The sequence below is a fragment of the Empidonax traillii genome, unplaced genomic scaffold (genome assembly GCF_003031625.1).
Source record: "Empidonax traillii isolate 1590-97213 ecotype Southwest subspecies unplaced genomic scaffold, ASM303162v1 scaffold101:size1699134, whole genome shotgun sequence".
NCBI classification, from domain to species: Eukaryota; Metazoa; Chordata; class Aves; order Passeriformes; family Tyrannidae; genus Empidonax; species Empidonax traillii.
Genome location: NW_020955294.1, coordinates 1,115,351 through 1,141,031, shown reverse-complemented (window position 1 = coordinate 1,141,031; position 25,681 = coordinate 1,115,351). Strand labels below are relative to the sequence as shown.

Sequence of the window (25,681 nt, the reverse complement as noted above, 5' to 3'; positions counted from 1 at the left end):
TTTTGGATGAGCTACATTTATAACCACGTAATTTGCTCTCAATGTTTCATTGTAATTTACCCTCTAGAGAATTCATCATGTCACAAACTTCAGTAGGTACAAGATCAGTTCATTCTAATTTCAAGATTGTATCATAAGAAAGGTTTAGCACATTGTGAAATAAATCCAAGAGGCATTTAATCACTTGGAGTCTGTCAGGCACATCTTTGTCATCCTTAACAAACTTCAAAACTGCAACTGGGCAATTCTCAGCTAATGTAAAAAGTAACATCTAATAGCTTTAACTGCTAGTCAGACAGATGAGCATCTTGTGGGGACATGCCTCAACATCTCTGGGCACCGGAGGTTGACAAAACGATAGAGCTTCCGTGATTCTGAAAGTCTTGGCGGCTGAGGGGAAGTGATTGAAAACCTTGATTACACAACTCTCGAGATCGGATGATTATTTGATCAAACACTCATTTATAAAATAATTTGCTGTGTTTTACAGAACATGAGGATGCTTATTTTGCTTCCACCTAATTGCCCAGCTCATTTTCCCGTAATTTATAGAGGGTGATGTGTCCAAAAGCCAACATTAGTCTTATTAGCCAAATGTGAGTAACAAAGCTCAGACTATTTGACTTTTCCAATACTTCTTACATTTTCAGATGTTCTCATGCAGTTTCACTGTTGCCCTCAATAACAATCAATCAGATTTGTTTGTTACTGTACAGCTGAGAGGAAAATGGTATCAAGAACACCTCATTATTTCCCTGGTTTGAAAGTCTGTGTGTGCAGAGTAATGCCAGTGCAAATCATCTAAAGTTATTCAAACTCATTTTTGCATGTTTAGTTACTAGTCTAGGTTTAAAATTTGTAATTAATTTTTTGAGAGAGCAGAAGTTCTTGTTCGTGAGTGAGTGGATGGAATTTGATCTCGTACAAAGTGGGCAGGAGATCCGAAACGTTCTGCTCAAATATAGTTCCAGTGAAGTCAGTCAGCAGCATCCCTGTGGGAGTGAATACCCACATTAAGTCTCCAGGTTGTTCTCGGTTCTCTGCCTCACTGTGGCAGAATCTCCAAGCAGTAAGATCAGTGTAGGAGTTTACTCTATTTTCCCTCAGTTCTCCTGTGAAATTATAATTGGGTTTTTGTGCTAAACTCAAATGCAACCGTTTCCCTTTCGGTTTCCACCATACACTTCTGATTTCACCTCCTGTAATGCTTTTAGAAGCTTGGTGCACACCAGCAATGCAATATAGACATTTTTTTATTGAGTTACAGAGCAGCTGCTCTGCTCTAGAGCAAACTGTTTATGTGCTGCTCAGCTTGGATAAAAAATTCTGAAAAGCTCTGGGAAGACCTTTACCTAGAAAAGTCCCCACATCAGCTCCCTTCTGTTTCAAGGTCTTGTGTTACACCTAACACTGTAACTTAGCTCAGCTTTAAGCAGGAGTTTGCACAGTGGATCTCCAAGGTCCCTCCTAACCCAAGTGCAATGATTCTTCCCATTGATCTCCCACAATAAAAGTCATTAGTAGCTGTTCATGGCTCATCAAAACTTCCCCGTCTCTAAAGTGGCTCAGAAGAGCTCTAGCTACATGGACAGCTGAGTCCTCACTTTACATTCCTCATTTAGCTCTTTACTTCCCAAGGGCTGAAGATAAAATTGCAGCTGGGTATGCAAGACTTCAGCACCGCAGTGAGTTGGCCCAAGAGCATCCCCTCTGGTTATCTGTGGAGAAGCTTGAAACAGGACCCAGAGGGACCTTCATTTGTTCTCTGCAGAATTTCACTCGCTGGATGGGCTTGATTTTGCTCAGACTTCTGATCTTCTGGGAAAACTGGATCTGGGTGAACTCAGATGCCCACTCGGGTGGAGCGTTACGCGTCGTGCGCGTCTCATCAGATCCGTGGGTTGGTGCAGGTTTTTCTCTTGCAGATGGTAAAAGTCAAAGGACTGTACAAAGAAACTGAGAGCAGCAGCTGAGTGAACCCAAAGTGTTGGGAACGGGGCAAAGTGGAGGTGGGGAGAGATGTGAAATGGGGGCAAATGTGATAATTTCCAGAGCTGTGCAAGAGAGGCAGAGAAACCCCTTGGGGCAGGGGCAAAGTCATCACCGCATTAAGTGAGTAGTCTGTTGTGATTGCTCTCTGATGTGAAATAGAGTGAGAAATGATGGGATTTTTTCCCTTTAATTTATTGGAAATGTGAATGACTCAGTCTTGCTTTAACTTATTTTGTATCTGCTTTATCTGGAGTGAGCTCTGAATAAACAGAGCTTTCTCTTTTCCTGCTCCTGGAGATTTGGCTTCTTGCCCCACTTACTTTATTTTTTTTTTTTTTTTATTTTTCTGAGAGTAGAGATTTGGGTGAAAAGTAGCCATAACATTTCTGGTATCAGAAACATGCTACATTCATTCCTTTTAAGCCAGGGATGTTGAAGCATTCACTCTTCAGAGTCACTCAAAAGGTCCTGCTCATGAGAACTGTGTCCAAGCTTTTCTTCCCAGCTCCCTCCTGGATGTTCCCAGAAGAGCAAGCCTTGAACCCAAGAACTCTTCCAAACCCATCATTCCCTCCTTGCTAACCTTCTGTCCCCTTGCCCATCAAAGGATGTAGCTGAAACATCTGAAACAGCTTTCTTTGTGAATAAGCAGCATGTTGTGGTCAGCTGTGAGCCAGACGAGGATGAGGAAGGTGGTGACTCACGTGGCTCAGACAGATGGAAGGCGACCTCTGGGCCAGCCCTTGCTGTCCACTTCAATGTAATCTCAGAGGTGAACAAGCTGAACAGCTCTAGCAAGTCTGTGTCCAGTTCTGATTTTTGAGGTAGAAATCAGATGCCATGCAGCTTAAGGCTGAGTTTGTGTTTAATTAGGGGATTATCTGCAATCTGAAATGGAGCCGCTCTACAGCGTGTGAACCCAAGCGAGATAAAGACTCCCACAAACCCCTGCAAACTGGAAATTTGTAGGGTTCACCCTGTATTTATTTGAGGTGAAAGGCAGAGCTCAGCTGCCACAGCTGGACTTTTTTTCTGATCCACATTTGCTGCTCTAATGTGTTTGTTGAGCAGATCATCTGGAATCAGATTGGCCGGAGCTGGAATCGCTCCGCTCCCTTAGCAAATACACGAGGTCTGAGAGGTGTCTGCCTGCGTGTAATGAAATGAGCTGACTGGCACTTTAGCATTCCCCTGTGTAGGAGCGTCTTAGGAGTAAGACACTTAATTATTATTAACATTCTAATTGGCCTGTGCGAGTGCGGGTGTGCGTGCGCGGCTGCGCTGCCGTCGGTCCAGGAGGCACATCCCACACTTCCCAAACTGGCTCCCTCTGAGTCGAGCAGAGCCCGTATCTTCTAAAACCCAGATCTCAACCTTCCGGCGTTTCCAGCAGCAAAACCCTAAACCCGCGTAAATGTGAGAGGGGGGCGGGGGAAAGGAAAAAAAAAGTAACTATTGTGGAATCACTAACGGGAAAAGAACATCTCGGTAAGGTCTGCAGATAAGAATGGTAGGAATTGTTCTCTCCCAGCGGTGCCTGCGGTACAACTTGTCCTGGCCGCCTCAGCCGCTGCTCCATGCCAGCATATAGGGAGGATATTAGCTCCTAATGGGAGGCATTAGGTGTTTAAATCAAGCCCATTTTTCCACAAGCGCAGCGCTGTCAGGTGACAGCGCCGCGGTGGCGGCTGCGCTCCCCGCTCGCCCTCCTTGTCAGCGGCTTGCCACCACCTAGTGCCTTCCCCGGGAACTGCTCCGGCCCCGAGAGCGGCCGCAAAAGCCCATTTTTTAGAAAAAAAATTGGTGCCCATTTAACACAGGGAGCAGTGGCTGCGTGTTTGGCTCTGCGCTCTTGCAGAGAGCCGTGTTTGCTGTGAGGCCGCGGCAATACTCGCTGCTCCGCTGCTGCTGCTTCCACTGACAAACGGGAGGTTTGGTGGGATAATGTCCTTCCACCCGGCTTTGGCAGAGCGAAGCAGCCTAAAATCAAGTGACTACTTTCTAGCAGGGTGCTTGCCTCAGTGTGTGACTGCCGATGGCAATTGGTTCTGCAGGGTACAAGGATCTTTTTGATGCATCTTTGGTTGCCTGACAGAGAACAAACGCTATTCTTGTAAACTCACACTTTGGAAAGACATAAAAGAAGCTGGGAATTTGAAACAGCTTCCTCTGTGTTCAGACCACCTCTCTGAAAGACCTAATCTGACCATTCGACTGCAGTTAAAGCTCTCTCCTTCTGCTGAGTTGTAGTAAAACCAGAAGCAAGATCCTTAGCTTCCTTCTGCACTTAATTTAGCACTGATCATCCCACCCTTTCATACTACAGGAATTATTTTTACTACTTTTGCCCCCATTAAGGACATCATCACATACTCAGTTGTTTTTACACAAATCAGTGGGACTTGACTGCCCTCATAATCAAGTTTAGGGTGTCAGAATATGACCTAAGGTTATCTTGCTAATGGAGTTAGTGCTGCTTTGGCAGTGCCAGTTTTCTACCTAGATATTGCAAAAATTGCTTAAACAGCCTCTGAAAGGTGCTGAGCAGCTGCAGTCCCCACCAGTCCTGGTGGCTTGGATATGTCCTGAATCAGTCCAGGCTCTGCTCATCATGTTTATTTGACAGGCAATAACCTTTTTATTGAACCCAGCACATTACACTGATGATCCACTCGTCAGCAAATATGATTGTAATAATCACTCGGTATTTATTTAACAGCCAATTGCTCTCTTTTGGGAAAGAGTCAATTTACATAGTTCCAAATTAAAATTAATACATTTTCTAATGGTTATTTAATAAAGGCCAAGGTGGGGGACTTGCCTACTGGTGAGAGGTGAGGATGGGAGACCAGGCATCCGCGTGTAGTACTTGTTTCTGCCACTGCCTTGCTGGATGACCTTGGGCAAATCACTTCGCCGCCACATTCTTTTTATTCCCTTGTAAAACTGGTATAATAGTACCCTGGTGCCACGGAGCTTAATTACTGTTTGTAAAGGGTTTTAACCTCTCCAGCACGGAAGTGCATGAATTATCCTATAGCCAGCCTGCTGCCCCTGGATGGAGGGAACATATGCAGCTGTTTGTGTGCAGGGATGTCTGGCGAGGAACACGTCTTAGGCCACTGAAGTATCTTTCTTTTAAGATAAAAGAAAACCTTCTTCCTCCCACGCTCTGCACCAATGTCAGAGCTTCCTATAGCTTTTAAGTGCAAAGTCTAATTTTCTCTGAGTGTATGTATTCAGGAGCCTGGCCAGCCCCCCTTGGTATCGATTGCATCGGCCAATTGATGGGGCAGGGAGGGATTTTTTTCTCATCCCTAGCCCGGGCTTTCCTCATGTGATAGTATCAGACTCTCACTCCTTGTCCTGGAGCTTTCCTTTCCCTCTCCCACTCCTCCTCAGGAATATAAAACACTTCAGAAATGGGACTAGGTTTGTAATAAGTTACTTTAATTGGATTTTTTTTTTTGGAGGGGGTATTGGTATGCACAGGTTATCTTTAAATGATTTACTGATGTACTGCCAAGCACTGCTCATTTAACCTCCTTCCTGCTCTCTTTGTATATATGGATTCCTCTAAAGATACTGGCAAACAATCTTTCAGAGAGCGTGCCACACATTTCTGCAATGCAAATCCCAAATGAAAAGCCAGCAGACACTGCCATTCCAGGGATGGCACGTCCCAGGCTCCCAGGCTTCAGCACTCAGTCTCCAGTGGCTTTGGTGGGTACCCAGCACCTTGCAGGGTGAGGTGTTTACCCACCCCCAGTCCCACAAAGGTAAAGAGGAGCCTTTTTCCCCCTTTCTGCTTCTTTTTTATTCTTTTTTTTTTCCCCTCGTTTTTTTTCCCCTCCCTGTGATCGTTGAGCCACTCCGACGTGAATTTATGTGTGTAATCATCTGTGTTGTAATTGGCAGCCTGGCATATGAGTCACTAACCAAATTAACTGAAGTTTCCTTTGGGGAAAAATGTAATCAGTTACTACACTCAGATACATTGCACCAAATTAACTCTTGCTGTTTGGAGGGGTTGGGGCTGAGCTGGCTGATGCTTTTCCTTCCTCAAAACACAGGGGAGGGGGCCAGGAACAGACAAGGGTCAAAACCCCCAAGGATGGAGTATCTTCCTCAAGAGCTCCTGCAAAGGCATTTGTAATCGTCTCTACCCTAAGAGCTCAAAAATCACGAAAAACATCAGCCCCATATTATGAGACCGACTTTAAATCCAGTAAGATGGAAAAATGCGTGTTTTGCTCGTTTGGGGTGTTCAGTGCTTCACCATGTGAGCTTCTGTTTGCAACCCAAATTGTCAGACCTCCACTTGGAGTGGGAAAGCAAGCTGGGATTTTCATAGAATCACATGATTCAAGAAGCTGGAGCTTTAAGAAAAAAATCCACTATTGCAGAAGTAAGAATTAGCTGGTCAGAGTTAACAACACAGCACTTGATTGTTTTTTGTGTGTATTGAAATCAATTAGGTGCCCAAATCTAAGCAGCACTGTGGAAATAATGATAATATGGTTTTGGTTTGCTGGCTGGATTAAAAAACACAGTGAAAAGTTGAAGTAGAGTAAAATACTTTATTTTATTTGAAAGGAAACTTTTTTCCCCCACTAAAAAAAAAAAATAAAAAAAATCAGATGCTTTAATTTAAAAACTCCTCATCTTTTAAATATTTCTTCCCCAAGTCTGGTAAACAGTTCCAGTTGAGCTTGATCTACAACTGTCAGAAAATAAAATATTCTACTAAACAGGTCACAGGGGCCAACCCAAGAGATCCAGTCTGGTGGGTGACCGAGATGATGGAAGACTCAAAAGTGGTAATTGCTGCTTAATACTCTCAAAGGCCCAGATATACAAACATGTAGGTACCAGTCTCTTCAATTTTAGCCTCTGAAGATTTGGTATCTGGTATTTTTGGCTTTTTGCTGCCTGAGGAGCATAAGAATTCTTGCTGAAGTGTTGGTGGGAGGTAAATACATTACCCAGTATGAAGTGATTCAACAAACCAGGTGGTATCGGTGACTGAGGGACCCAGACAGCTTTCAGAAGGACCTTCCTGCCTGTGCCCTGGGAAGTCCAACCACGGCCTCCTGGGGAATTCAGATTTTTCTAATGCCTTTTGTGTAGGACTGAACTTGGTCTGTTAGAGAAAAATGGTGTGTGGAGCCCTGTGGGAGAGGCAGAAGGAAGGCAGTTTGACCATGATGGGCAAAATCTGTAATTCAGGCACAAACCCCCCAGACTGCTCACGGACTGTCCTGCAACTGCTGCAGGTATAACCAGGAGATTAAAAAATTTTGGCCTTTCTTGTTCCCACTGAAGTCAGTCAGCTGGTGCAGTGCAACTTAAGTTATGACACCTGCTTTTATTTTAACCTTAAACTCTCTTCAGAAAGACTCTCTCTGAAAAGGTCTGGGATTTTTTCCTTTTTTTTTCCCTTTTTTTTCCTTTCTTCTTTGGTGCCCCTGCAAAAATATAGCACTGAGTATCTCAGCACCACTGTGATTCTTTAGCAGAACTCTGACTTCTGACTACACCAGTATTTCCTTTCTCTTTCATTTTCTCAAAAATTTTTTTTTCTTCATATATTTATTTTAATAACTAGAACAATCTATTTCTGCAGTTGGAAGAATGCAAAATTCAATTTATCTCGGAGAACACCTAAAATGAATTCACGCAGAAAGGGGGTGGTGGAAGATTTAGGTCCTGACTGTGAGCTTTTGACTGGAGCCATTTGTCATTTTGCTTCACGGGTCGGAGCAATGAAGGTTTTATGGTGTGAGCCTTTCAGTGACAGAGCTGGGTGTGATTTCCCACTGCTGTGATGGGGTTTGCTTTCCCAGGCCTTCCTAAGCAGCCTATCCAAATCCATATCTGCCTGAGACTGGTGTAGAGAGGGGTTGGATTGGACACGGTCCTGCTGTCATCCTTTTACTCGGTGTGAAATCAGCTCTTCTGTGCTGAGGATGAGCTTGAGGCATCCGGATCACTTGTGCATGGATACAGACACTGAACACATAGAACATTCCTGGGAACTTCTCCATGGCCTAACTCAGGCCTACAAGGTACTCACTGATATATTAATGCTGCAGAAATCAGAGCAAATACCTGCCTGGAGGTGTGCTTGATGCTGGGTGTTGATGAAGGCAAACTGGGGATACATTCTCATCCATGAGGGTGCTGCCTGGGATCCCATGGCTGAATAATCCCCTGAAGGAATTGGGTACTCTCTGTCTCCTGCTGAGTGGTTGCATTTTCAGCTGGTGGGATCAGTTTGCTGGGACAAAGAACCAGCTGCAGTGGAGGTTGTGGAGTCTGGGTTCAGGGAGGAGGTGGAATCAGAGGGCTGGGTGTATCACAAACCCTCTTTGGCAGAAACCTTGGAAGGACCAAGGTATTGAGGGCAAGTTGGCTATTTCAGCCGAAGCAGAACTGCCCTGAAATGTCTTTTCGATGGAAAATGGAGCACAGAGAGCAGTGATGCTCTGATGGTGGGGATGCTTTTTGGCTGCTGAAGGAGCGGAGGGGGGAATCTGGGTGTGCAGATTCCCGATCCTTCCAGTCAGTTTACACAAGTCTCTGCTTGTCAACACCCCCTTCCCCAAAGTTATTTATCTTCCTGTCTGTTGCTGAGAGCTCTTGGATCCAAACAAACTGAATCAGTTCACACCTGCCATATAAACCAGGAATGCTGTAATAAGTGGGTGGGCTTCTCTGCTGAGAGCTCTGTGGTCAGGTGGGGTGGGCACTTGTGCTCTTCTCTCTCAGGGAGGGGGAAAGCAGGGCTGGGTCAGGCCTGACAGTCCTGGGATGCTGGGACAGCTGGGACACTCCTGCCATGGCTCCAGAGTGACTGCTGAGACACCTTTCATCCCTGGCCCTTCCCAAAGCGATCAGTGGAGGCAGAACATCAGCCAGCTTTGCCTGGTGACACCCCACTAATGCATCTCCTTCCTCTAACAGTGACCTGGCCTCCATCACAGCCCTGTCACACCCAGCAGCACCCAGAGCCTCCCACGGCCATCCGGGGCACAAAAGGGACTGGAGGACGAGCAAGGAAGCAACAAGGAAACACTTGGGAAGTGCTCTAACACAGTTTCTGTCGTGCTGCAGCTTCCAGCCTGCTCTGGGGGTGTGTCAGGGTGTGTGGATGCCCCGGGGTGTTGAGGGCAGAGGGATATTCCAGCTGCTCTTGCCCACAGTGGCTGCAGTGCCCCATTCTCAGCCTCTCGATGTTGCTGCATTGTTAGAGTTGTGCCAGAGCTGCAGAGAGATCTTTGAAACGTGCATTGTAATCGATGCAAGGCAAAATTTGCACTTGGAGTGGTATAAATAGTGCATAAATATCCTTCTTGCTGTCTGCACTGAGGTGAGTCTTGTCTCCAGAGCTTCCATTTTTATTGCCTTTTTTTTTTTCCCCTCCCTTCACAATGCTGAATTGACTGACTTTATCTTGGCACTTTCTGTGTCTTGCCAAAAGAACAAACTCAAAATAGCTTTCTGGGGTGCATTTTGGAGAGGTTTTTTTTCTGTGCCACTGAAAGAAGGGAAGGTTGTTCCAAAGAATGCGATTTCTTTTATCCACTTTCATCCCGAGTTTACACATGGGCCATTAGCTGCCAGCTGAGTGGTAAACACATAAATGGTGGAGGTAATGCCTACATTTCTGAACCACTTTCTCCCCTCCAAAAGCTTTTTCCCTTCTCCCTAGCTGTGGTTATGAGCTTGCAAAACTCACTTAAACCTTTTCCACCAGCAGAATTAACTTCCATTAATGTTATGAGTGCTCCAGGCAAAAGAGCATTACTCTGTTACACCTCCTCTGAGATGCCTCGAACAGGTTGAATGACAAAGCAGCCATTTAAAAACCTGTCTGAAGATCATTTACCAAGGAGGGGGAGTTTTGTAGCTCAGTTGTTTGGGAAGTGGAAAGTCTCAATGCAGTTCCCAGATCTCCAGGAGTGTTTTGGCAGGAATCTGGAATATGCAATCTCTGGTTTTTCTGACCTTCATCTTTTTTTTTTTTTTGTATCAACTTTGGCCTCTGGAAAAGGCTATTGGTGAGCTGTGCTGGGGGCATGGTAGTGGAAAATACAGTCCTTTATCTCCTTGAGCTCCAATGGTTTGGGTAAAAAATGAGAGATAACATCACTTCCTTCTGGTGCATTTTCTACCTTTATTTCGAGGGAAGGACCTGATCCCAAACAGGAGTGTAAAGTGCAACACAAATATGAAAAGTAACTGAATTTCTGTGTCTTTTAATCCCTTGTCCATGTAGTTTCAGGTTCACTGGGATTGGTGCAGTGGCTGCAATCTCCTACTCCACCTTTGTAGGTCGAGTTTCTGGGCAGGTCTCCCTGAATTTCTGCATAGTTACAGGATCCTGAGGAACAGGCAGAGCCCATTTTACTCAGTAATGGAGTAGGTTGTGAACAGGTCTGTTGTTGAAGCATTTATTGTTTTTCAACTTAAGTTATGGTTTCATATAAATAATATATGTAGCTAGTCAATGCTTGGGAAATGCATTCTTTTCCTTGTGAAATATTTATGGACGTCAGTGCCTACTAAGTACCCAGTCAATTTTGAGAATACAGCTCCAGTGAGAAGCCTGGGTTGCCTTTAAAGTCTTGGCCAGGGTGGGACAGACCTGTTAGCTGAGAGATACTGGAAATCTGATTTTTTTTTATCTCTTGATTCTCCCCTCTCCTTCCCCTCTTTGGGTGGGGTCTGTCCATGCCACCCAGGATTTGGAAAACGGATTTTATACTGGTGAAGTTTTTGTACTAACAGAAAAAACAATAGAATTCTCTGTATCACTAGAGGACAGGTAGGGTATGACCTGGTTAAAAAGATAATTCGGTTGAAATCTGTTGGGATCTTTCACCTATCAGTCAATAATTAAAATTATGGCTATATTTTCTATAACAAAGTGTAACCTCCAAAATGCTGTCACTATTCATTCTGGGGCCATGTTGCCCAGGGTGGAATTCCCACGTGTGGCTTCTGCATTTCTCACACCTTCAGAGTGGCGATGAGAATTAACCCAGATGTGGGTTTAGTTTTGGGACAGTGCAGGGTGACTTTCATACCAGGGCACATCTGAGGCTCCCTGGCACTTCCCCAGCCTGGGCAGAGGTGCTGCCGTGGAAGAACTGCTGGGGTTTAAGACAAAGAAACTACCTGTTCACCCTTTACCTCAGATCATATTTCAGCCTTCTGATTCCCTGCTGGAAATCAGATCCTTCTTGTCCCAGGGCTCTGTCCTGCTCTTTGAGTGGATGACACGAACTTGTGATGGATGAGATTCAAAGGAGTGGACACCTGGATTTTTATTTTTTTTTTCCTTGCCTTTTTTTTTTTTTTTTCCCCCCAAGAAATCAGCACAGCAGCTCCTGCACTTGAAACAGGCACTTGGGGCATAGTGGTGAGTGAGCACTTTGAAGCATCAAGGTTTTGCAGGAGCAGAGATGGCTGAAAATAAAATTAAATTCTGAAAAACCACCCTGAATTCAAGAATCTGCAAATCTGTTTAAACTGACTCAACTCACCTAAATAATTTAAATAATTTTTTTTTTTTATGTCCATCTCTGACTCCTGCAGGCTGGAGCAGCCAGCACTGGCACCAATGACAAGCTGCTTTTGTAACACTTACTGCAGTTTCCTGCTCTGGTGGTCTGTGAATGGATGATTTTCTTTATTTTTTTGCTTAATAAACAGCCCTCACGTATCTGTCTGAAACTCACACCATTTAAGCCTTAACTCAGCAATCTAAAATGATGTATTTTTTTCCCCCTTACCTACATGTCAAATCATAAACATCAGCCTGTGTAATAAATATTTCTATTTTATATGTATCTTTTTATGCCTTCATCCCAGTTGTATTTTCAAGGCTAAGGGCTTCGGTATGAGAGTCTTGCTGCATGTTTAACAAACAAATAGTGAAAAATACGATATGCTGATGTGGAGATTATTACACATAAATCATTGAAAAATGCTCTTTTTTAGAGAAGAGAATCACAAAAGGAGTCATTGACCTGAATAAAAGAAGCTCAGCTGTACTCCAGAGAATTTGCCATTTTCGATACATGTTAGTGCTTGCTAACAATTGTAATTTATTAATCCTTCTCTCTCTTCTTTTCCTCCCTACTTGCACATTTGATTTTTACTGTAAGCAAGAATTGCATTTATTTCCTAAGAGTGTAAATTGATCTTCTGGTCACTGATAACCACTAAAAGCTATTTGATAGTCAAAATAATCTCTCCAAAGACCCATAACCAAAGTAGGTAGAAAAGGCCTCCTCACTAGATCATTCCATTTTAATATTTCTAAGAGAAAAAGGCAGTATTTGCATCCTGAAACGGAGCCAAGGATATTCTGGCCTGATTTGCAGGTCATAACTCTCCTCCTGCTCTGTTTGCAAACAAAAGCTCCCTGCCTGGTGCAAATTGATGGAGCCCTGCTGCCCCAAATGAAATACAGTCAGCTCTGCTGAGAGACTCCAGGATGGGGAGCAACGATGGGATTTTTTTTTCACATCTCTGGAAAACAAGGATGTCTGTTTTGCTGTTTCAAGCCTTGGAAATCGGGGCTTCTCCTGCAGAGAAACCAGAGGCAGTTTAGACGATCCAGCTACATGAAGAGATGTTCTTTTTCTTTAGATCTTGAGTGTATCTGTTGTGTAGAGTCTTTACTTGTCCAGGAACTATCAGGCCCCTGCTTTGCAATCCCAAAGCTTCCCTCTAAATCCAGTGTTTGCCCAGCATGGATTCACATCCCTGGACAGAGGTGTGCACGTGCCCGCCTGCACTAGGTCTGACTGCCTTTCTCCTCATGTCCCTGTTTTCCAAATGGAGGTGCAATAGTTGAGTGTTTTATACCCCCAGAACTAAATTCTGCAAAGGAAGAGACAAGGAATGAAACAGTCCAGGGTGAGGGAATCTTATAAATATCCAGCTGTGATCTGTGATCTCGGGATGTCTGCCTGAAAGAGGAGGAGTTTTCTCTCTCCCAACGCTTCTTCCAGTTACCTGTAGAAGTGCCTTCGAGTGGAGCTGCACTCCCAGCACCATGTTTTGTTTCATTTAACAAATGCTGCCTTTTTTATACGAGCTGTTTCCTTCCTTTGTCGACGTGCTCAGATTTTGTCTGAGGAGAGTTTTTTTGAGCATCTTCCCTGTGGTGTGTTGCTGACAGAAACAATCGAGTACTTAACTGATCATTAGTGCGTGGCTTTCCCTTTCAGCTGCAGCCACTCTGTTTCTGAAGGGAGGCTGTGACGTGCCTACTGTTTAAGTTTTAAACCTTACTCAGGTCCGGTAGGTGCTGTGCAAAGCTTAGTTCTTCTCTCATCTGAAAATAACCTTTTTTCCCCCTGTTACGTGGCTGAGATGAGGTGCTTCCTTCCCAGAACACCAATTACCCCCCAACTGCTCCTCTTTGGTGCTTGTAAAAAATATTGGGGGAAAAGAAAAATTAGGAAATAAACCAGCATGCAAAGAGAAATAACTGAGAGATGTGTGGTACGTTTGTGCCATACATTTTAGCAAATGTGGACCCCAGAGTATCTGTCTTTGTAGCTAAATTTCTGTATTCTTACATTTATTGAACCAGCACTGTCCCCATTCGTTATGTAACTCGAGCAGCTGGTCAGCCTTTCATGTGATGTACAGTTTCCTTTCCTTCTCACAGTAATGACAGAATAATGCTATTATTCTTCAGCACCTTTCAGCTAATGTTCCTTTAGATTGTCATCCTTACTTCATGTAAATGCAGATCCTAATTTAGGAGAATTACCTTTGAGTAAAGCATTATTTTATCCTGGTAGGGCTGGGAAAGGGCTTCTTTCCAAAAGGGAACTGTTGGACAGGTTAAAGGAACTGTTGTCAGCATTATGCCTTTTGTGTGCCTGAGCAGTTTCGGAAAGAGGGATGTAATTATTGGCCTCAGCCAAAAACAGGGAGGGAAAAGTCTGTATTTCACAATCCTTCTCTCCACCACAGGTCCCTCTTTGGGCTTCTGAGAGAACCTGCCACTACCTCCCTCAATCTTAGCAGAGCACAGTATCCTTCAGCACACTTACACTGTATGCCTTCCCCTTTTTCTCCCTTCTTTCACTTCTTTCTGAATTTATTTACTGTGTTGGTGAAAACTTGACACTATGGAAAAAATGGGTGTTGGTAATTTGAAACCTTTCTGGATGACAACTCGCTATTTTCACTCACCTGGTCCGTCCCACGTGGTTTTGCAATAATTAAGACCACAGGAGGAGCAGTCGGGAGCTGAAGGGAGTGGAAACGAATTCTCCAGTAGCTACTGAGCTGTAGCAAAGAGATCATCTGATTCCAGCTGTGCAAGGACCTTGCACAACTCCTGCCCCCTTTTCTCCAAGACCAAGAACAGAAAAATAAGCCTTTGAGAAGCAGCAAAGTACAGAAGGTACAACAGCAACCCACTGACCTTTCCAGTGTGTGCTCCTGCCATGCTGCTCTAAATTATGTTTTAATAGAAAGAACACAGCTTTTGCCTTCTATTAAGCAAACAAACCCAACAACACACTTTGGGGAATTGTCAGAGTTTGGGGTCTGACTCACAGCCTGTTGAGGTAACAGAAAATGCTTCTCATTGTGTGTATTTTGGTTCCTTTTGTAGAACTGGTTGTGATGGAAAAACCAAAGTTGGGCACATTTGAAATGTCTGGTGTCAGATCAAGGGCTCCCTTCTACAAAATGCTGAGTAAAGCTGGCTAGAAAACAAAACATCTGTTTCAGGAAAAATGGGGATGTTTTAGGAATTTGGTCTCATCAAAATAAAAATAAGGCTGCTTGATGAAGAGAGAGCAAGTGAGCAGAACAGAGGGCCAGCTCCCAGCACCCCAAAGCCTGATGCTGAGGGTATTCCTAGAGGATGTAGGAGACCAGCATTCATGTTTATGGTGTAAAACACCTCCTTGACTGGGATCAGCACAATTGCTCCCGTTGGATTGACTCTGACTTGATAAAAATCCCATTCCTTGGGGCAGAGGAGACAGGATGACCCAGAGGTTGGGGTATTTGCAATGACTGTGGGAACACTGTGTCAAATCCTTGCTCTGCTCTATTTGGAGCCAGCTCAGTCTTTCCTGTATCACAGGGTGCAAATCCACATCACCAGGGAATGTAACCACTGGGCTGCTGGCTATGCTGGGATCCTTTCCCAGTCAGTCTTTGTCCATCAGTCTCAGGCTGGGTGGGAAGATTCCTCCCAGCAAGCAGTTTGTGTTTCCCACAAAAAGTTTCAGTTCTGAGAGATCAGCATTTTCTGTCTCCCCCTCGCCCCGAAAAAATGGAAAACCCAAACCCCCTCTAGTTGGAAAATGCCTGACTAACACCAGCACTGAGCCCTGATGAGGTCAAGTGACTGCTTGCCTCCTTCCAACGTTTGTGTCTTTGTATTTCATAACACTTTGAGGGCTGCTCTTCTGGCAGGAAATTGCAAAAAAAGCCAAGGCTGCATTTAAATAGAGCATTCAGCTGCAGACTGCACCGAGGGCACTTTGGAAATAACATTTATATAGAAGATGTTGTCTCAACTACCTATTGAACACATTTAACCTCCCCCATGCCTGATCTCCCTGCTTTGCACAAAACATCAAATTTAGCTCTTAAATAGTTCCTAAGAAAGAGACCTGGGAAGAGCAGCTTTAGTAATCAAACCCATAAATCCACCCCAAAGGGACTTCCACTGTCACATGATGACTAACTGGGAATGTGTATGTTGAGAAGGGAGGGGAAGAAAAGATAAGGGTTCAGAGGGGTCTAAACCACAGATTTTGCTGGCATTAGAAATGTGACCCCTGCAGGCAGCAGGTCCGTGGAGCAGCTTTCCCAGCCAAGAGATCACTGTATTCCTACCTCTGCTCTTGGTCTGTTGAAGGGTTCTCAGACAAATTACTTTCCCCTTTGTGCTCCTGTTTCCCTCCCTGTAAGGTGCCGTCAGTGACGTTTGTTGACTTTGTAAAGTGCTTTGAGATCTGTGGGCAAAAGGGATGTGTTGGAGTTTTTGTACTTCAGAGAGGGAAGCAGCTCTAAAAATGAAGTTTGAAGTCGTCCTTGTGTTCCTGTGTCTCTTTCCTCTTAGTGGTATTTTTTTCTTTTGGGAAGAAAGTCGTGATTGCAAAGCACCCCAGGACACAGTGGGTGCACAGACAGGGCAGGTACAAACAAGAAATGTCCTTTGCTCGTGAGTAAAAGAAGACTGAAGCAAAGATAATGTGCATTAAATAGAAATCATGTAATATTGAATTAAAAAGCATTTCAGTGTTGCTATTTTCCATGTCTAGGCCAGCATAAAAATTGTTTTAATGCCTTTGAGCCCTTGTCACCTCTTGCCTTGGGCCTCAGCAGCAATCAATAATACAGCCCAAGCAGCTGTATTGGGAGACTTCGTTCTGCCATTTGATTCCTAAACAGATTTTTCATGACCAAGATAGAGAAGGGAACAAATGACTATTCAAGAAAGCTTGTTACAGATTGAGATCCCATAGTCCAGTCCCACAGCTTATGGTCCACATGGAAGCCCAGCTGAGAAACCCAGCGTTGCTTTATCAGCAAATTTACAAATATTTACTGAGAACAGAAGTCAGATGGGAAGGACTGTCTGATCCAAGCTATGCATAGCTGCCCTAAGCATGAAAACAACTGTTTTTTTCTCATTTTTTTTCTTGCTATATGGGTGGTCTCCAGTGTTATCCATAAATAATCTATTTTTTTTTTAACTTTGTACAGGATAAAGAGGATAATAACCGTACCAGCTTCACCAGCCCGTGGAGAGAACAGCTGAAGAGAGCATGTGAAATTGCTGTGATGAATAGCAGAAGAGGGAAAGGCTTCTTGCAGGGAGAGAGATCTGAGCAGCACATCAGGCCAGGAGGCAAACTGAGAAAAAACTTTTTTGGATGTAACCAGGTAGGTTGCTAGGGTTGTATAAGCAGCGGTGCATGGTATCAAAGAACAGAAAACCAACAGGTTCTTTGTGCAAAAGGAAAACGAATGCAGTAACATATGTGACTTAAACCTTGTCTAAATTAGGAAAGAAAAACTGAAGTGCTATTCCAAAGAAAGAGCTTGAACTCAATCAAAGAAAAGAGATTCTATAACAGTAACAGAGAACCTTCCTCCTCTTCAGAGACACTCAAAGAGAAAACAGCATGTGCCTTTCTATTAAAATATGTCTTGCCAAGGAGGAAAATCTTGAAGCCTTTGTTTCAAAGATATGAACCCCCCTGTCTCTGGTTCGCTGTCTCAGCTCAGTGTGCAGTGATGGGCAGCAGTGGTGGTGGCAGAGCACTTCTTGGGTCACTTGAAAAGCAGTGACTTGGAGCCTTTATTCCAGAGGCAAGATCAAGCTGTTCTGTCCAAGACACTGCCCAAATTCCTGATGGATATATGGGATATATGCAAACCACTTCTACAGCATCCCAGCTCCCCACTGCCTTCAGTCACTGCTAAAGGATGCAGGGAGCTCAAACCAAGGAGGTGGAAGTTGATTGACCCCCTCAGCCCTAGATGGCTCTGGACTGTTGGTAGGACTTGCTGAGCTTTAATCTGACTCTGGCCAGACAACACACTCATCTTGGCCCCAGGCTGGTTTGACTCATTGCTACCAGCAGCAACCCAAATGTTAAAGATCAACACATCAGATAAAGATTAACACAATTTCAGGCCAACAGCAGTAAAAACCCTGTCATGTGTTGAGGTTTTTTCCTGATCTGTAGCTGTCACTAGGGTGAGCTTGTGTTAGTGGCCTCTTCTTCATTTCACTAATGACAGCTGTAAACCTGCTCTATCAACAAGCTGCTGGGATGGGATTGCCTTTGCCTGGTTCTGTACACGTAGCAACCTCTTCCTTCTTCCTGAAGCCTCCTGGAAGCTCACACACGTGGTGGTGGGACAGTGGCTGTTGCTGGCTCAGTGCTGAACAGATGTCAGGGAAAAATGGTAACAGGAGAAAGTCGGGAAAATTGTATGTTCCATCAGGGCCTTCCACCCATCAGAGGCGCTAGAAAAGTGCAGGAGGGTCTGTCTTCAGGTTTTTCAACAGCCATCAGGACATTTGGGTCATTCTTGAGCTGAGGTTTCCTCAGAATATAAACGTGGGAAGTCACTTTTCCACAAGACTATTGGAGTTTGTGTAGGTGAGAGTGTGACCAGTCTTGGATTGGAGCATTGAATCCTCTCTGAGGGAGGCCTAAAACTTCTGGGTAAGTGTGTTACCAGAGGAGGTATCTGTGCACCATTCACAAAAATAATTATGCATTTCAGAAGACACTCGATTCTTTAAGTAGTTCTTGAATTCTCAAGTGCTTAAATCACTTCTGAAGGTAAAATACTGACTCTTCAGTGAGAAGCTTTTGAAAGTATTATCCTCTGTGTTTAGCCAGTTATGTTCCTCTTCAAGCACTCAAGTGATTGTGAAAGGCACTGATCACCCACAGGTTGTGTTGCAGTTGTGAGCAGTCAGCACCCCTGGAGAAGTTGAGAAGTTTGGTGCCTCAGTTTATTTGTCTGTATTTTAAAACTGTGGCCCCTGCCTTTATTGACTTCTGAGACAGGTGAAGATGATAAAGTGAATGAATATAAAAAGTGCAGCAGAGCATTAAAAAGCAAGGAAAATGATAAGAAGAGATTGTGGCCGAGATTAAAATGCAGGATTTCATTGGGATTTTTTCCTTATGCCAAGACCTCTTTTTTATTGCCTTTTTTTTTCATCATATGAAGTTGCATTGAAAAAGCTTCATCCTGACTCTCCCACATCCCTGTATTTTATCATAGTCAGTGATGCACATCCTTGTAAAAGGCATGTTAAATATTTTTGTGCTTAAATGTCACCTGGCTTGGTGGAAGCAGAAGCCTCACACATAGGGCTGGTAGGAATGAGTCATTTTATAAGTTACAGTCTCTGCTGCTCCCCCTCATCTGGACCTGTTCTCAGGCTGAACCCAGCAAGGTCCTGTCACCAAAGCCACTTGAAACCTGGAATTTGTGCTGCAACATACTGTGCTTGTGTCCTGCAAGCAGCAGTTCTGAGCTTGGACTGTTCCCTGGCTGCAGTTCCCTGTGCTCAGACTCCTCTGAGGCTTTGTAGTGTGTTTCATATTCAATTTTGGAGGCCTGGACAATGCTGCTGTTTGGATCTCCTAAGTTAAACCTGGTTAGTTCTTGGACAGAGTGACCTCCAAGGAAAACAGCCTGTAGGAAGTGTGATGGTGATTCAGGAGGTGGCTCAGTTCCCTCAGGGTCAGGATTAAACTGGTAAATCTCTCCAGGGCCAGAAAGTGCAGTCCTGGCAGAAATGGCATCTTCCAAAGGTCAGGGCAGGATGGAAAACCAACCTCTGCTTTGTTTGCAAGGGAATGAGGAAAAGTTCCTGCCCTAGAAATGAGGCACTTCTGATGTGATTAAAGAAGTCAACACAACTGGGAAATGACCCTTTGAAAAGAGCACACCCCTGGGATTCTGGGAGGCCACAAAACACCCTTGGGCTCCAAGAGCCCATTATTTTACAGCCCTGCTGCACAGTGGAGTCAGCCCTGCTCTCTGTGTGAAGAATGTGCCTCCTTTACGTGCCAAAAATACTGGCTGGATTAGCATGATGGGCCAGTGCAGGTTGCATCAGGTCTCCTAATCTCCCTCCTCCACTTACACTTCCCTGCCCACAGGATCAGTCTGTGCAGTGCTAAAACTGGGAAAATGCAAGAGGCCTCAAAATGGACAGGACAACTTCTACCTGCCTTCATCAAACTGCTTACCCAGACACTGTTCTCTGCTGTGTGGAAGGAGGAGAACAACTACTGCAAGGTTTCTCCTCCTAGCCAGGATTAAAACTATCACCTCCTCTGTGTGGACTGTTGTGTCCAAGAAGAGGTCAAATTAGGTGGGAGCAATCAGGTCCTTTGCAGACTTGGTACAGTCTGTGGCTTGTCTCAGATTTTCACACAGGTTACCTTAGAATGAAGTCCTCGGTCTTATTTTATCAAAATTAGTTGGTACTTTAATCATTTTTGGGTCAAACTCCCTTTCTGCTTAACACTTTTTTTTCTAAGTCTCCAAGTGGAAGTGAATGAGAGTTCTTGTGACACAGATCTTTCCACCTCACTGCACACTGTCATACATATTACACCTGGCTCCAAACTTCAGCTCTCTGAATGAGATATAATGCTGTGGTTCCTCCTCCTAAAACTGGACAATGATCTCACTAACAGCAGATTAACTCATGTGAAATTCCTTTCTCACATCACTGTGAATGGATGTGCCTTATTACAATAATGTGCCTTTAAGGTAGATTTTTCTCTTCATGGAGGAGAACCTTTTCAGTACAATCACTGATATTCCTCACTTAGTCTATTGACCATTAATTTATTTTACCTTTATTTGGGACAGTGCTGAATGCATGCTGGATTATAAAGTATCGAGGCACTGATCATTATTGATTTATTGAATCCTGTGGTGGGAACAGAATGAAAACACTGCTAAACCTGTTTGAAAGTAAAGCCAAGTGAATGCAAAGCACAAGCTTAATATAAGTGCCTGCTTAAATGTCCTGAAAGAAGGATGGATTTCTCATCCTTAAGAACTTTGCATTAAATCACAGGGGTCAAAACTCAGGGTTTGTTTCACTGAAATCAGTCGACTCGGTACAAATGAGCTATTTCTCATCTCCCACTGATGGTGCTTTCCCTGCAGACAGGCACTTACTTGGGTGCTCCATCTCACCTGCTGCTTGTTTTGGTGAAGTACAGCAGCTTTATGTACATTTTTGCCACTTGCAGCTGGAATTGTCACTTCCTATTTGAGAGGAGAAAGGGGGGAGCAGTTACAATCTCTAGATTTTTGTGGGTTTAGGCATCTTCATGACAGCTTTTACTGAGCTTGCTCGTATTATGGCATTTTTTTGCTCTTCCTGGCATTTTCTCCTTTTGAAGTCATTAAAACCAATTTCATGTTTATAAATAAAATGTCCTAATGCACCTAATACATGATGAGGTCTGGCTGCTGCCTGCTTTTCTTTTTAATGTTTATGCCAGGTGCCTCTTGCTTTCAAGGAACCAAGCAATGAATAAATTTAACAGGTATTTCTTTTAATTAGCCCCCAAAGAGCTAGCAATGAAAAACACTATCAGAAACATTCTAGTGCTTCAGAAAACATAAAGCTTCTTCACAAAGCCTCCACACAGAATTACAGAACAGCAATAAAATCATCACTTGCATGCAGAAATAGATTGTTTACACAGGGATTCTTGTATGAACTGTGCGTTTATTACTATTAACTCCCAATCACACAAACATTTCCCCCACATGCACCTGAGCAGAACTATTTAAATCAGTGGGACAACTCTGCTGCCTGACGTTGGGTACGTGCATTAAAGTTGGTAGGATTAGAGCTCCATTTGTGTGCCTCTCTAAAAGCTTTGCCTTCTCTCAGAAAAAAGTTGGGGGGGGGAGGAGAATTTATATTCCAGATCGGTGTAATTACTGCAGCACACACAGTATTGGCAAACCAGATTCTCTGAATGTCTGCAGCGTTTCAAAGCAGTTTAAGAGAGAGGCTAAAGGCTGACAGTTTCTTATTCTGACTTACATTCTGCCCCCTCTGCTTTTGATTCTGCATTCAGAGCTGCCACGAGAACGTCAGCACTGCAATAAATATGCATTTATGTAGCACCTTTTTTTTTTTTGAAGTTTTCTAAACACTTTACAGACAGCCCTTTATATTCATAGATCTCAAAGTATTTGAGTAATCTCTGTTAGTATTGTTTTCCCTCTTTTTCTGAGGGAGCAGTGGTTGTGCTTCCAGGGAAGTGACTGATGCAGGAACCAGGGCTTTCAAATTAGGTAAATCAGAATTCTCCTATGAAGATTTTCCTTAAAAGATCTCAAGTGACTCTGAGGGAAAACATCCAGTTTTTATTTCCATATTGCAGTTTGCTGTTTCAGGCAGGATTGCACAAGGCTGATAAACCTCACGTGTGACAACAGTCAGCCTAGAAAACTCCTATCAACCAGACACACAGTGATTATCTCCACTCCATGGCTGGGATACTGGGCAGGAAATCCAAGAATCCTGGCTCCAAAGTTGATTGTTGTAGGTACACCATGGGGGTGTGGTATTTCTGCACCGAGTCCCTCCCACAGGTCACTTCTACATGGGGCTTTAAGGGAGACTAAATTTACATCCTGAAGTTTATTTTTGGGGTCTGGTTTATCTGGGTTGCAGCTGAATTGTCCCCAAGATGTGCAGATAATGGAGCTGTCTGTGTGCCCATTGAGCCCTGATCCTGAAATATCCCCAAAATCTGGAGCACTGGGCAGGGGAGAGCAAACACATGCACATGGTTCTGCTGCAGCCAGAGCGGTCCTGTCCTTTTGGTAGGTGATGCACTGCTATCAGGTGTGTCTGTGCCTCTGGATCAGGTGTGTCTGTGCCATAGGATCCATAATCTTTCACCGAGGAGTCACAATCCCCAGATAATGGAGTGTACAGGGTCAGCCCATTGTATTGATCCAATTCCTGAAACAGCCAGTTGAGAAAAAACACTCCCTTCTCTCCCCCAGCTATAAGGAAGTTCCTTCATTAGAGACCACTGCAGAGCTGCAGAAACAGTCTCTTCCAGCAGAATATTTCCCATAATGTTGTTATGGGAAATGCCTTAAAAGTGGCAATCAATTCCTCTTTGAAGTCATTAACAACCAGAAATGAATGCAGGAACTGGTGTGAGAGGGCTGGAAATACGAGAAGATTTAAAGTGTATCTCTTACATGTGCTCCAGCAGAGAGAAGGGAGGAGATCCAATTGCTTTCCTACCCTTGGAATTTCTCTGTTGGTTTTAATAGTCTGATACCCTAATGACAAACTCCACACACACTCTGGGGTATGTTCTCAACTTAATCCATGGGGATACATGTCTGTAATACTCATTAATGTCAAGGAGCGTTAGGACCAACATAAATCTTTGCTCACTAAGATGTGAATCTAGACTCTGATGTACACCATGCACCATCAGCTGCTGACTGAAGAAAAAGAGCAATTCCAGCACCCAGAAAGGTCTTACTTGAGAGTTCCTAGACTAAACAAATCAATCCAGCCAAAAAAAATCAGGGATGAAATTTCTACTCCGCACTTCGGGTTCAAAAACACCAGCTGCGATAGAGAGCGGGGCATCCCCGACGGGCTCACACAGGAAGTCCATAAAATCCCCAAGAATCCCCAGTCGGCCAGACAGGCTCTCTAGTTCCACCAGAAACCTTGAAAAATAGATAAGCAGTGCATTTCTCAGCTAATTGCCAGTGCCGTACAGCTCGGGGAAAACATCACACTCTACATATACATACAGAGAAATTTCCATGCCAAGAGATTGGAACTGGAACTGCTCTCTAACAGACTTCTGATTTGTGATTTCCTTGGCACCGAGCCTAACACAAAATCACTGTGATTTCCAACTGCAAATATTTTTGGAACCACCAGACTTGGTCCCATGTGTATGTTAAATGAAATGAATGTTCAAAATCCATAATGAAACTCCAGAGGGGAGACTCTGATTAGAATATTAACATTAATCTTGGGAAGTCACTAGGAACCATTCAAGCTATAATAATAAATTGCAATAAAGAAGGAATAGAAGGGCTTTTTTTTTGCTGTCTGTTCAGTAAGCAGGTGTTACTGTGAACTCTCTAATCTGCACAGCACACAAGTGAAGTGGTTGCCCTTAAATTTTCCAGTTGCATAAAATAAACAACTGACATTACCAAATTATGTACAACAATCCCTCTCATAGGAGCTGAAGTGCAGTCGAGGGACTGGTGCAGATACTGAGATAACGTAATGCAGCTCTCCAAGACAAGACTGGAAAGTTTTCAAAAGCCATCCTTCTCTCAACAGCTCTGGAGCCAGAAGCAGGAGCTTGGGTTTACTCCAGATTAATGGAAAGAGCCATCCCCAGGTCACCTGCTGGTGATGAGGTCCCTGGTCTTTCACCTTGGGAAGTCAGAGCTGTCAGGACAGGATGGTCTCACCTTGCTCCTGTACTAGAGCAAGGGCTGAGCTGTGCTGTTCTGACCTGCCACCTGTGCTGAACTTTGCCTTTGGTTTTATTTGGGGCCAGGCTGAAGTGGTTAAATTTAGGTCTCTCAAATGGTCTCTAAAAGCACCTTATCAACAGTGGCTTGATTTACAAAATGAATCATCACTTTCTAAGGCTTTAACTAGCAGCAGTTAATCAGCACTTCTCAGCTCTGTCATCCAGATAATATGGATATATATGTTCAGTACTAAACCACTGTGTTTAAAAGCTTTGACCACTGTCCCTAAGACCGAAATAAAGCTGTGGTTCACTGTGTATAATAATATTTGCTTGTAAAATTCAGCAAGAAGAATGATCAGGAGGTGAATCAAACCAAGCCAACCTCACCCTTTGACTCTGATTGGACCTAAAGTTTGGTGTTCTGAAATTTAAGTGGTGACAGAAAAAGTTCCTCATAGTGATTAAAAATTGGACTCAAGTGAGACCAGCACATGATTTGACTGGCAATGTCATTGTATTTGCACAAATAGGTGAGAAATGAGGTGTACAGGAATTTCTTAATTCAGTAAAAGGCTGCTTTCCAGCTCAGGCAGTGACTCCCAATGGTGAACGTATTTCTGGTTTTATGGAGAAGTCGTTTTCCACACCTGGTTATTTTGTGGTGTTCGCTGTATTTTTGATGCAACTCAGATTCCAGGAAGTCTGGGAACTCCCAGAGCAAAGTCTGCTCTGCAGGGATCTGCAGCTCAGCAGCAACGGCGAGGAGTTGGAAGCTAATCTACGTTGAACTGTATCATTGAATCTTTTGGGATTCACTCAGAGCTTGTTAGGAAACAAACTAAAGTCCTGAAATGCAAAGCATCAGGACACCTCAAGGAAATGTTTTGATCACAGGTACAATGCAATTCACAAAGAACTGTCTAAACACGCAGTGAGTGGTTTGAGTGTGCTCGGTGTGTCCCTGTGATGAGTTTTCTGTGTGCAGCCTCACAGAGCAGCAAAACTGTCCTTCCAGGTATGACACTGCTCTATTAATAGTCTATGAAGCACTGGGAGCAAATGAAAGACACTTCAGATGACTCTTGAAAAATGAATCAGTATCTGCTCTGAAATTGGACCCCAAGCATGGAAACATAAAATAGGATGTGTCTGTGAGGGATTATTTTGGGGCCATATGGTTTCTTACTCTGCTCCACCCTCCTTTTCAGGAAAGTAACATGTCCCAGCACCCTGTACTCATTTGAGATTGATATGGGCATGTTTTGGGAGAACACTTTGTTGGGCTATTAGGAATTTTGTTCTCTCACAACAGACAACTGCTCTGGTAATACCTCCCGACCTGTCTTTGTGGAAAACACTTACGAAGGGAGAAGCTCTTATGCACCAATTCTTGTCTTCATCCTACAAATAAGTTGCTGGCTTTTCTCTTCACCACTCTGCTTTAATCTCTCCCCTCTCCTATTTGACACATCTCTCCTGCTGGCTGCTGGTGGGACAAGCCTGTGATTTATTCCAGGCAAACACACGTGCCCAGTTTCCACCATTGTGTGGTCTCACATTCTGAACTTACCTGTGGGTGTTTACTTTGGTGGCATGACCTGGTATTTTGTAGCTCTGTATCTTTTTTTTCT

The 25,681-nt window shown here is 43.9% G+C and overlaps 1 protein-coding gene across 1 annotated transcript in view; it reads left to right on the top strand.

Annotated features, from left to right (window-relative positions):
- The window catches only part of MYL10 (myosin light chain 10), an 87,256-nt gene that overhangs the window by 24,655 nt on the left and 36,920 nt on the right, over positions 1-25,681 (top strand). The window contains exon 3 of the mRNA XM_027882098.1: positions 16,759-16,938. Coding sequence (XP_027737899.1) covers positions 16,837-16,938 — 102 coding nt within the window. The 5' untranslated portion in view covers positions 16,759-16,836. The remainder of the gene's footprint in view (positions 1-16,758; positions 16,939-25,681) is intronic.